The 13,212-nt window shown below is 42.3% G+C and overlaps 2 protein-coding genes across 2 annotated transcripts in view; one reads left to right on the plus strand and one right to left on the minus strand.

Moving 5' to 3' along the window:
- Nucleotides 1-1,373, plus strand: part of dnah5l (dynein, axonemal, heavy chain 5 like) — a 73,692-nt gene extending 72,319 nt beyond the window's left edge. The window contains exon 98 of the mRNA XM_074622337.1: nucleotides 744-1,373. Coding sequence (XP_074478438.1) covers nucleotides 744-977 — 234 coding nt within the window. The 3' untranslated portion in view covers nucleotides 978-1,373. The remainder of the gene's footprint in view (nucleotides 1-743) is intronic.
- A 1,461-nt stretch (nucleotides 1,374-2,834) lies between these two features.
- cavin4b (caveolae associated protein 4b) lies at nucleotides 2,835-10,788 on the minus strand. The gene is made up of 2 exons (XM_074622199.1): nucleotides 10,173-10,788; nucleotides 2,835-5,086 (listed from the first exon to the last, which is right to left on the minus strand). Exons 1-2 carry the CDS (start codon nucleotides 10,533-10,535, stop codon nucleotides 4,514-4,516), a joined length of 936 nt encoding a protein of 311 aa, XP_074478300.1. The 5' UTR covers nucleotides 10,536-10,788; the 3' UTR covers nucleotides 2,835-4,513.
- Between the last annotated feature and the right edge of the window lie 2,424 nt (nucleotides 10,789-13,212).

Genomic DNA, 13,212 nt, shown 5'->3' on the forward strand with positions numbered 1-13,212 from the left:
AATTAAACAAAATAAATTCAAGATAAAATAATGTAATCACAAAATTCAAAAAGAATACAATAAAGAAAAAAAGAAAATATTAAAGAAAAGAAACATGAAAAAATAATAAATATAAAAATTATGAAGCTAATTTTCATTTGTGTAAAAAATATGAAATGATAAAATGATATGAAAAAAACTCTAAAATCATTAATAACAGAATAATGTAAATAAAATTATAGATCAATAAATATGAAATATGAAATATAAAAAAATAAAATAAAACAAAATAAAGTTAAGTTAAAATAATAAATAATTATTTAAAATTAATGAAATTATAAAAAAGAAATAATTTTGAAAATAATATAAAAAATACATTCTAAAAACATGAATAAGAAAATATATCAATGAAAAAAATAATGAATTTATAATAATACATTAAAAATGTAATAGTAAATAATGTTAAAAGAAAATATTTAAAAAGAACACAGTAAGGAAAATATAAATTATTAAAGAAAATAAAAACATTAGAAAAATACTAAAATACTGAAATGATGAAAATAATTTGCATTTGTGTCAAAAGTATTAAATAATAAAATAATATAAAAACAATAGCAAAATACATTAATAACAAAATAATATAAATAAAATTGTAAATAATAAAGTAAATGAAAAGATGTGATGATAAAATGAAATAATAAGTGCTGATAAATAATACAATAATGAAATATAATATAATAACTGAGGATGCTCTCTCCTCTCAGGTCCTCTTCAGTCCCCTCCCCGTGGTCCACGTCTACGCCGTCAGCTCAGCCAACATGGCCGACAGTAAGCGGCAGCCCGGCGGCGGCGGGGCGGTCAGCCTGTACTCGTGTCCGGTCTATAAGAAACCGCGTCGGACCGACCTGAACTTCATCTTCTCTCTGCAGCTGAGGAGCGTTCAGCCGGCGGAGCACTGGACGCTGAGAGGCGCCGCGCTGCTCTGCGACTGCAAGTGATCCTCCGACTCTCAACCTTATTATGACCACGACTGTGGAGGATCAAATAGCAACGTTTCATTTTCACTTCATGCTCTTCAATAAGTTTTAGTCCCTGAAATAGCAAATAAATCACTAATAACAGTTAAATGTTTCAATATAATTCTTATTTCTGCTATTTATTATTTTGTTTTCTTAATGGTTTATAATCAGAAAAACACTGTGATTTGTGTGATATTAGAAGGAATTTGGCGTTAATAACTCTACCTAACCTCCACTAAACTTTCCTTTGCTGCTTTACTTTCTCTTTAATTCCTAAAATTCAGATTCCAGCGCAGACAGATGTTCTCTTGTCTTTGACGGTGATGATTTGTTGATTTGGTGAATTTGCTAATAAATGAATTAATCAAACTAAATGTAATGTCAGTTTTTTTAACTTTGCTTTTAAGAAGGTTATTCATTATTAATCTTCATCAAAACAAATGTGAAAGAAAGTTTAGCGATTGTAATCATTTTGTCTCTAAGAAGTTCTGAGTCCCATGAAGCACCTTTTAGATGAACTGGTTTATGTCTAGATAAGATTTAGAAAGAAATCCCTAGAAACTAATTCCCAGGTGAAGTGAATCAGCGACGCAGGGCCGGCGTAAAGTACAGGCCATATAGGCGGTCGCCTAGGGCGCCATCTTCTGGATGGCCGCTGGTCGCTCTCTAAAGGAAAAAATAGATAAATTAAAAAATGTATTAAAAAATAAATGCCAGTGGGCGTCCATTCTCTGCATTGATGTAACAAATTAATAAATAAATAAAGTTTAACTTTTTAAAGAAATTAGTGATGTTAAAACATGTTATCGAGTTTTTATCGTTTTAATAATCTGTTTTAACGCCACTAATTTCTTTAACATAATTGGTCTTTTAGAGGTTGTAGTGGGCTCAGTATTAAAGGCACATATAAAAAGTAAAACTTTATTTAATTTGTTTCTAGGGACGCACCGATACCACTTTCTTTCAGACCGAGCACGAGAACTTACATTTGGGTATCTCCGATACCGAGTACTGATACGAGTACTTCTCTGTGCCTAAAGAGCCTCGTTAACAGCCAGCTGGAGGGTGTGAGCGACACACGGCAGGCTGGGGAGTCCCGCATACGAGGCGGTGCGCCGCCTTCGGCTCTAGGTCGGCTTGGAAAGGCTCGGGGCGAAGGTGCTTCCCGGGGCCGTGGACAAAGCATCACCGGGGCGGACTGTCCTCAGTGCGGCCCGACCGCCACGTTAAAGGTGCCAAGGGTCTGCGGCGATGTCGGCAACCCACCCGACCGGTCTTGAAACACGGATTAAGGAGTCTAACGGACGCGCGAGTCAGAGGGTGAAAGCAAAAAAACGTGGGTCGCAATGAAAGTGAGGGCCGACGCACTGAGGTGGGGTAACAAATAAATAAAGTTTTGCTTTTTAATCTGCCCGGCCGCACTTATCTGTTAATGAAAGTGTAAATTGTCGTGAATCTAACTAAACTCTTTTAAGCCAACGATATCAGGGACCAATTATTAATTTATATTATAATAAATGTATAAATAAATTATGAAAGTAAAAATCTAAATGTTTTGTCTTTAAACCTTTGTGATGTGTGTACAGTTGAACCCTAAACCTTCTTTCTTTATTGAAGTTCATTTTGAAGAATAACATCAGAGTGATTCATAAAGATTCATCAACAAGGAGAAAAAACAAAGTCAATCAAAATCCTAAAAAGAAGAAATACAGTTATTATTATTCATTATATTCAGAAGAATCCAGACTTGAGTGTCGTTCTCTTCATTTAAATCACTTAAACATGAAGCTTGAACTCATCGTGTATTAACGGTATGAACTGGAGAGCAGACGTCACTCTGGTTAGACATTACTCAACGGGAACCTTTATTTTCATCAATCAAACACAAACCTGCTTTAATGTGATATCTATGTGACACTACAGCCATGCAGTCACTCACTAACACATCCTAAAGACTCCAACAGTCTGTAAACATCAGTTAGAGGTTTGATTACAGAAGAAACATCAGCAACAGTTAACCTCCTAAGAAAGCTGCTTTATCTCTCACGGTGTGTTAACGTACGCTAAAATACAACAACGGGTTTTATGCTTTGCTCTAAAATGAAACAACTATTTTAAAACGGGGAAATTAACAATAAACAAGTAAAACAGTGAAGTCTAAAGATTTGGAGGGAACTCCTGCTCCAAAATAAAACTACTCAGTTTACGCAAAAAGTTCATTTCCTTCAAAATAAATCAGTAATTGTTATCGCTAAGGCTAACGCTGAAGCTACGAGACTGTTCTCGCCGTACAACTTTATACAATACACCTTTTTAATATTAATGAATCCGTTATTTAGATGTTTATTAATATATTAACCTGGACTTCCATAGACGTATTTTACTTTACGCCTTCACATACCGGGGGCGGTTTAATCGCACGTCAATACATATTTTAGAACTGTTTTTGTTACGAGTACTTTCACACAGAACGTGAATATTACGCTGCTCAAAAAGCAACGTACTTTTTTTCAGAATAAGGTTGATTTTTCTGAGGCTATATTTATGAAACAACAACAACAACACGGAGGCTCCGTAGTCCGAACCAAGACGGCAAACTTTATAACTCTTTCAACCTCGACAAAGGCGCGCGGACCAGAATCGGAACCCACGAATTGCGTTAACTCACAAAAACTCTCGCGAGACTCGCTGCCCGACGACCTATCCTAACCTCAACTATTCCAGGTCGATGCCTAACCCTAACCATCTCGGGAGAGTTTTTCAAATCGTGGATTACCTTCTAGACTCGACCGCATACTAGATTGACTCTATCCGTTCTTCCCTTTCACAATAAAAGCCCTAGACATATAAGTTTCTGGATTCCGCATTTTCGTGTGGTTTATTCATCCCGTGTGTAAAGGCCTTAAGGCGGGTAAAGACTTTCTAAAACACTCATTTTAAATCTGCCTAAGGACCCAGGACTTGAATCAGGACGGGTTCAAACATTTGGACATCCAACAGCCTCCAAACACAAACTAGATCTTTCCTCTCTGTTAAATCCACTTTATTGAGTTTTTAACCTTTTAACTTTAATCATTTCACTGAGTGCGAACCTCTGAATGGTTTTAGCTCTCCAAACATCACACAGAACCGAACGTACCACAACCCCGTTACAGCGTCATCATCCAACGTTTCAACCTCCCCAACATGCAAAAACAAGTGAACAGCAGCGGCGTGATGAAGGGGTTAAAGTTCTGAACTCTGGACTCATTTATGTCCCAAAGTCTTCATATATATATATATTTGCTGATTTGATAGTAAATGTCCAGAACACACGTTGACTGCATGTGAAATAACCTGAGTGGTTTCAGGGATCTTGATGTTCAGTCAGAGTGGATCTGTGACCGGCGTGTTCTCTGCTCACTTCCTTCAACAACGTTCAAACAAAATGTTCATCTTCATTATTATCAACCCTTAAAAACTTCTTCCTCTGTGGTCCAAAGAAAACGGCCCAGATCTCGTCACGGTCTCGTAGTTTACGATAGCTGCTTCATGTCGTACATCGGCACCTCGGACTCGTCCGCCTTGCCCTCATCGTCGGCCGCCTTGGCGGCGTCTGGGCTGCCCTTGCGTCCCTTGGGAGGAGGGACGGGCGCGGCTCCCTCCGCGGCGCCCTCGGCTCCTTCCTGGCCCTCTGCCACAGTCCTCTCCTTCTTCAGGTTGAGCTTGGCCGGGACGCTCTTGCTGATGGTGTCCTTCAGCCTCTCGCCCGACTGCTTCAGCCTCTCGCCGGACTGCCGGATTTTCTCGCGCCTCTCGGCCGTCACGATGCGCTCGCCGAACTTGTTGACCTTGGTGCCCAGGTTGTCGCGGGTCTTGCTCATGTTCTCCTTGGAGAAGGTGGCTTTGAAGCTCTCGATGCGCGTCAGCCCCGACTTCTTCATGCGGCCGGCCGACGAGGAGTCGGCCTCCTCCACCACCATGTACTCTTCGTCCGACTCTGGAGGGAGCTCAAACTTGTCCGGTTCCACCTCGGCTCTGGCGCCGGTGCTGCTGCCAGGTTCTGCTGGCTCATTGCCTGGTGTGACAGCCTTCACCTCCTGGTCACCCTGAAGGAGGAGAACACAGAACAGTGTGAACCTGGGAGAACATCATAATCACACGAGTCTTCTTTAGGGGGAGATAACAAGTCAACAGTAGATGTCACATAGAAGTGGTGAACATCATCTGAAAACTGGAACCTGAAGATTAATCTGAGATGCTGCTCAGCACTGAGGGTTAAGTTCTTCTAGTCATAAATCAGAAATAGAACATTATGATTTTTAAATTTAACCATTTTATACCACTGGAGAATTTATAAAAATGATCATTAAGACACCAAGATCTTGAGGAACACCATAGAAGAAGACATGTTGTGATTTGGGATCAAAAACTTTTGACATTTTGGAGATTTCTGCATTTTTTCGGCGATTGGATGGCGAGCAGAAACCCCCTTATTGTCAATCTAGATAGGAAAGCCATCCATCCTCTGAATGCTCTAGGTCTCTAGTCTGATCCATCCATCCTCTGAATGCTCTAGGTCTCTAGTCTGATCCATCCATCCTCTGAATGCTCTAGGTCTCTAGTTTGATCCATCCATCCTCTGAATGCTCTAGGTCTCTAGTTTGATCCATCCATCCTCTGAATGCTCTAGGTCTCTAGTTTGATCCATCCATCCTCTGAATGCTCTAGGTCTCTAGTTTGATCCATCCATCCTCTGAATGCTCTAGGTCTCTAGTCTGATCCATCCATCCTCTGAATGCTCTAGGTCTCTAGTCTGATCCATCCATCCTCTGAATGCTCTAGGTCTCTAGTCTGATCCATCCATCCTCTGAATGCTCTAGGTCTCTAGTTTGTGGCTGTAAAGTTTCATGAGGCTGTGATTATGCTAGAGGTCATCACAAGGTCATTTTATACAGAGAGGTCAATGAAATGTCTCCTATGGGGACTAACATCATCACACATGAATACAGTTGATCTCATTGGATCCACCAGAGTCTCAGCATTATTTAGCCTCCATGGTTGGTACCAATGGATTCCTTACGTTTTCTAGTTTCATATGATCTCTGTAGCTTCCCTCCAGCTCTAAAACTGAACCTGCTACAGCCTCTGAAAGTCAGTAAAGTCGGTCGGGACCGCCATGCCGTGCATTACATTTAAAAACAGCCTGTTTTTGTTCTTAGTCAGATGGACAGAGTTTAATTGTTGATGTCAGGGTTAAATCTGTCTCTGGTTAAAGTGTGTCATGTAGACTTTAGCTGGTAGCGTGCGGGCCTTGTTCCTGCCTCCATAAATAAACCGCAGCACCTGTTTGTGCAGCTCAGCGCTCGGCTGCAGGAAGCTAAACATATCAGCCAGCCGCAGCGTACGGAGAGAAGCTGGATCGCTTTCAGCTTCAGGCCACGTCACGCTTCAGTCTGTAACTGAACTATCGGGTTACACCGAGCATGAAATGTTCCGGCTGCAGACCAGAACAACTGCAGCATTTCCACAAGAGAACACAGAGTTACCCAAAAACAAGCAGAAGCCTGAAAAGGTAAAGAAACACCACATGACCACCGGTCATTGGTTGCAGCGTATTTAGTGTTTCTGGTCCTAAAACTATCCACCAAAGTACATGTGTGGCGAAAGTCAGATTAGTGACACCCAGTTTCACTCACTCTTCATGATGTTCAGCAGTGTAGAGAGACAGTTTTCTACATTTTGATCTACATTTGTAGTGAAATGTGAGCTGGACGGACGGCCAAAGTGAGAAAATGTAAGAAAGCTGTTCATTTTCCTGTCATCTGAGGAATTTGACATTTTTCTGGATCAGTCGTTGATGAAATCCACAAAGTTGAATTAACATTCATCATAGTTAGCTAACTAATCATCAGGCTCTTTGATTACATGCATCATAGGCGCTATATGACACCCGATAGACAGGCTGACATTTGCAAAGCTTTGACCGTCATGACTGAGCTGCACAGCAGGAAGCATGCAGCAGTCTGCTAACACACCCAGCAGCTCCTCTGAAGCTCGCTAACTAACACGTTTGTGTCTTGTTGGTTTAATCTGTGCCGGTACAGACTAAAACCTGAGTTCACTGACTATCTGGTACTCCAACTATAGTCACAGATACCGCACAGAAGTACTGTGAAATACATCCATCACATAACTCCTCCCAAGGCTGCATTCACTCCAGATCAGGCGTTGTCCCGCACAAGTTTATTCAAGTCTGCTATTAGTATACTGCTTTTAAAACTTCAAATAAGAGAGTATACGTTCAGATTACTTCTTATGAGATGAACTTAACAACATTATTCTTAAGTATACTTGGCTTATACCGACAAGAATACTGACAAATATAAGTATATTTGGCTAAGTACTACAAGTTAACTTTAAGAAAACTCACAAGTATACTTGCAGTAAAAACTACTAAACTAGTAGTTTACTGAAAGTGTTCTTTAAAGTGTACTTTCATAAACTAAAAAGAGAGCTACACGTTTATAATTAGTAAACTAACGGTGTGCCGTTGTAGTACCGTTCATATTATAGTTGCGGTTATCACTGTCGCCTCACAGCAAGAGGTTCGCAGGTTTGGAACCCTTCTCTGGAGTTTGCATGTTCTCCCCGTGTTAGCGTGGGTTTACTCCGGGTTCTCCGGTTTCCCCCCACAGTCCAAAGACTTACAGGTTAGGTTAATTGGGTTTTCTCCGGGTTCTCCGGTTTCCTCCCACAGTCCAAAGACATGCAGGTTAGGTTAACTAGGTTTACTCCGGGTTCTCCTGTTTCCTCCCACAGTCCAAAGACATGCAGGTTAGGTTAACTGGGTTTACTCCGGGTTCTCCGGTTTCCCCTCACAGTCCAAAGACTTACAGGTTAGGTTAATTGGGTTTACTCCGGGTTCTCCTGTTCCCTCCCACAGTCCAAAGACTTACAGGTTAGGTTAATTGGGTTTACTCTGAGTTCTCCGGTTTCCTCCCACATTCCAAAGACTTACAGGTTAGGTTAATTGGGTTTACTCCGGGGTTCACAGGTTTCCCCCAACAGTCCAAACACATGCAGGTTAGGTTAATTGGGTTTACTCCGGGTTCTCCTGTTTCCTCCCCGAGTCCAAAGACATGCAGGTTAGGTTAATTGGGTTTACTCCGGGTTCTCCTGTTCCCTCCCACAGTCCAAAGACATACAGGTCAGGTTAATTGGGTTTAACCTATTCACTACCAGTGATACCAACTTTCGGTCTTTTACAAGTTTCAAAACTCAGTGTTACATTTCTGTCACCTCAACAAAGTATTCAATACGCAGTCCTGTCAGAAAAGTTCAGACGTTTATCCACTACTTGAGTTTATTTGTGACTTGAGCTTGAAGGCCTTTCTGCTCCGTTAAACTGTGGTCAGAGAGGTCAAAGGTCATGAGCCCACCTGACCCCGTGACATCACTGAGAGGACTTCCTCCATCAGTCTAATCCGTCAGAACGAACCAAACCGTGACACGCAGCGTGTTCGCAGCTAACGACATGATTTACAAGCGTCGTCCAGGAGACGGTCGTGGGCTAATCCAGAGAGAGGGAGAGAGAGAGAGAGAGAGAGAGAGAGAGAGCAGACAGCTATATTAGGAGATGGTGGAGGTTCAGACTCAGAATAACCTGGTCCGTCAGCGCTCAGCTGGCACAGTCACTTACAGTAGAGACAGCACACAGCAGCTCTGCTCACTGATCACACTCATTTGTTTTATTAGTCGGGTAAAAAGAAGAAGGAAATCTGAAGCATCTATAAACAACAACGTCTTTATTCCATGAAAATCTTAGTTTCATGGTTTAGTCAACAATCTTTCCGTGATCTCATCCACGCCGTAGCTGCCACGTGCACATAATGTGAAAAAGGGGGAATTTGAAAACACGTGGCCGTAATGAAACCGTTTTCCGGAGGCACTTATTTGTTAATAAAAAGTTGTGAAACTGACTAAACACTTTTAAGCAAACAATAAGCAACCAATCGTTTATTTATATTATAATTAGGGCTGTCAAAGTTTACGCAATAACCTAAATGAAAAATGTGTGATTAATCATGATTAAATATTTTATTCGATTGACAGCCGTAGTTTTTATCTGACGAAATATTCCGCTTCAATCCATATTTGTTGGCGTTTAGCCTTTCAAAAACAACATTTTCACTGCAGTCAAAAACTGTTTGCTCACACACTGACGAGTTATGAAGCTCAGTTTTAAAGCTAGAGTGAAGATACTGGTATCATAGTAAACTAGAGAACCTGATGAATCCATCGGTACCAACCATGTCAGACTAGTTTGTAGTGAAGGAGGTTAAATAACGCTCCAAACTTACGCTAAACTTCTTGGTTTTCCTGGTTTAGTCACTAGCTGAACAATCTTTCCCTGATCTCAGCCACACCGTAGCTGCCACATGCTGATAATGTAAAAAAAAAAGGTCGAATTTTAAAACACTTGGCCATAATGAAACCATTTTGAGTTCTCCGATGATCTGAACGCACGCAAGACACGAACACGGGAATCTTTCCCATCTGTGCCTTCCGTCCCAAAAGACATCAACACAGCACTGGTGTGTCAAACAACGTATATCGCCAAGGAGTGAAAGTCAATAGTTTGTTCCGTTGCAACATCAGCGGCCAGCAGCACAGCTACGCTTCCACCGTAAATTATTCCTACTCTATTGTCATATTCTACAGAAATGTCCTGTGACGAACAATAAAATATTATAAACATAATAAGCTTTTTCAGTCCAAAATGGCGACAACAAACACCAGTTTCGTCTCTTTGATATCACACCAGAGCGTGTTACAGACTCGCCTGTCCACCAGTTTTGCCTCGCCGAGGCGTGAATGTTACACGCACGTATGAAGCTGCAGTTCCAGCAGGAGGCGAAAAAAACACTTATTAGATTTAGGAAAAACCTGAACTCACAAGCTCCTCCTCTGCGATGCCTCTAGAGCGGACTAACACAGCTGATACCGGCGGTCCAACTAGCGCGAGTAAAGCGAGGGGAAAGTTCCCTTCTCTCATGGTGCACAGCATCAGAAGTAGATGTTACAGGACATTCAGTCATGTTGCTACAGGTTAGCCTGATGCTCTTTAGCGATCTGTTAGTCAGAACCTCAAAGGTCCGTTTCTACTGGTCGTAAAGTATCTGTGGACCTTACCTGATAAATGACCACCCTGAACTTGTTCTTGGCCAGGAGGTCACCCTGCGTGGCCTCCACCTTCTTCACCCTGACGTTCTGGTTCTCCACGCGCACCCTGACGTCCTTGATGTGGCGGCTGACCTTGCGCGTTTTCTCCAGCAGCCGGTCGACGGCGGAGCTGGTGTTGGCGTGGTCGCTGGTGAGCTTGACGACGTCCGTCTGGATGGTCTTCACCGTGCTCTCCAGCTCCAGCTGACGCTGTTCCATGCGCTGCTGCGTGGTCTGGACGCTGTCCATGAGGCCCGCCACGCGATCCAGCAGCGCCATGACACTACCCATGTCGTCTCCGCCGCCCGTCGGCATGCCCGGTTTGTCTGTCATGCTCGCTGCTTGGTTGGTTGACCGTTAGATCCCAGTGATCCAAGAAGAGGAGGGTGGACGAAGAGGAGGGTGGACGAAGAGGAGCTCCGCGAAGTCTTGAGATTTAGATGAAGAAAAGAAGGTCAAAGCCACGGAAAGGAGAAGGAGTGTTGAGGCATCGGGGGATCTGGAGAAAGAGAGGGAGTACGAGGGAGGAGGAATAGAAAGCTCCTCTCTGGAAGGAGGACAGGAGGAGGACAGGAGGAGGACAGGAGGACCGGATCACCCCTTTACTACTGGAGGATGACCCTGAAACTGGACAGATCAACTGATAGACTCCACCCTGCTGGGGGAGGGAGGGAGGGGTGAGGCTAAAAAAAGAGTTGAGACTATCAGAGAGTTTAAACAAATCAATGTTTTAACAATAAGGTGGTCGATTTTAAAGTGACCAGACTAAATATAAATAAACTAAAGAGGAGATTATTACAACTCTTATTCATGAAGAGGTCATGATTGACTTCTGAGAACCGCTGAACTCCACCAACTAGCCGTCAGTCAGTCAGAGAACCGCTGAACTCCACCAACTAGGCGTCAGTCAGAGAACCGCTGAACTCCACCAACTAGGCGTCAGTCAGAGAACCGCTGAACTCCATTAACTAGGCGTCAGTCAGTCAGAGAACCGCTGAACTCCACCAACTAGTCGTCAGTCAGAGAACCGCTGAACTCCACCAACTAGTCATCAGTCAGTCAGAGAACCGCTGAACTCCATTAACTAGGCGTCAGTCAGTCAGAGAACCGCTGAACTCCACCAACTAGTCGTCAGTCAGAGAACCGCTGAACTCCACCAACTAGTCATCAGTCAGTCAGAGAACCGCTGAACTCCATTAACTAGCCGTCAGTCAGTCAGAGAACCGCTGAACTCCACCAACTAGTCGTCAGTCAGAGAACCGCTGAACTCCACCAACTAGCCGTCAGTCAGTCAGAGAACCGCTGAACTCCACCAACTAGTCGTCAGTCAGAGAACTTTAAGACGATATTGGAGGAATGTGTGTGTAAAGGAGGGAGATGGATAAAGAGCGACATGGATCTGGCTCCTCTGTGTTCTCTGCTGCTATAAATACCGGGAGGGTAAAGTGACTCCCTGCACCTCTTTGGGAGACGAGTGTATTAAAAGGAATGGAAACCCCCCTCCCATCTATTCCTCCGTCACCCGTCTATCAGCCATCACCTTTTCACTTCTTCTGTCTTAATCCCCCCCCCCACACCCACCTCCAGGTTTAGACTTTTCTGGCCTCCAAATCAACGGCTAGGTTTCAAAAAAGAATTCCTCTTGTTAACACTCGCCATCAGACGCCATGTTTGTTAGTTACTGGAGCCAGATAGTCTGAATTTGGGCAGATGGGGGGGGGGGGGGGGGGTCGTACTCGCCAACCTTGAGGCCTTTAAAATAGGGAGGATCTCAAAACCAACATTAGAGTTACAGAGACTTTGTTTCCTGCATTCTGGTGACTTTTAAAGAATGAAAATAACTAAATAATAAGTTCACTGCAACTTTTAATTGAACTTTTAAATCTCTGGAAAGAGAACTGAATATTCTCTCCTCTGGTGTGAATCTCTAGTAGAAACTAATATTCAGCACTTTTTATTATTTTTTTTGCCTCTGCTTGAGTATTTCTTTCAGATAGTATTCTCCGACGACGGCACCGAAACCCAAACTGTGACTTGAATCTCAGAGAATTTCTTTTTTTTTGTTTTCAAATGTATGACTTAAAAATTTTAGAATATTCAATTTCTTTCTTGAAAATGTGTGACTTTATTCTCTGAGAATTTCCGAGTTTACTTTTTTTTTTTACAAATTTATGAGTTTATAATCTCAGAGAATATTCTAGTTTCCTTTCTTGTAAACTCGTATATTGAATCTCAGAAAATGACAGGTTTTTATCCACAAATGTCTGACTTTACAAAGTTAGAGAATATTTTATTTATTTCATGTAAATTTGTGACTTTATTCTCTGAGAATTTTTTTTTTTTTCTTTTTACAAATTTATGAGTTTATAACCTCAGAGAAACTCTTAAATTTACCGCTTTAATCTTCGATAACATCCGATATTAGTAGGTAGACAGGTAAGTAGACAGGTAGGTAGACAGGTAAGAAGACAGGTAGATAAACAGGTAGGTAGACAGGTTGGTAAACAGGTAAGTAGACAGATAGGTAGACAGGTAGGTAGACAGGTGGGTTGACAGGTAAGTAGACAGGTAAGTAGACAGGTAGGTTGACAGGTAAGTAGACAGGTAAGTAGACAGGTAGGTTGACAGGTAAGTAGACAGGTAAGTAGACAGGTAGGTAGACGGGTAGATAAACAGGTAGGTAAACAGGTAAGTAGACAGGTAGGTAGACAGGTAGATAAACAGGTAGGTAGACAGGTAGGTAAACAGGTAGGTTGACAGGTAAGTAGACAGGTAAGTAGACAGGTAGGTAGACGGGTAGATAAACAGGTAGGTAAACAGGTAAGTAGACAGGTAGGTAGACAGGTAGATAAACAGGTAGGTAGACAGGTAAGTAGACAGGTAAGAAGACAGGTAGGTAGAGGGGTAGATAAACAGGTAGATAAACAGGTAGGTAGACAGGTAAGTAGCCAGGTAGGTAGACAGGTAGATAAACAGGTAGGTAGACAGGTATGTAGACAGGTAGGTAGAC

Source organism: Sebastes fasciatus, chromosome 21, assembly GCF_043250625.1.
Source record: "Sebastes fasciatus isolate fSebFas1 chromosome 21, fSebFas1.pri, whole genome shotgun sequence".
In the NCBI taxonomy this organism is placed as follows: Eukaryota; Metazoa; Chordata; class Actinopteri; order Perciformes; family Sebastidae; genus Sebastes; species Sebastes fasciatus.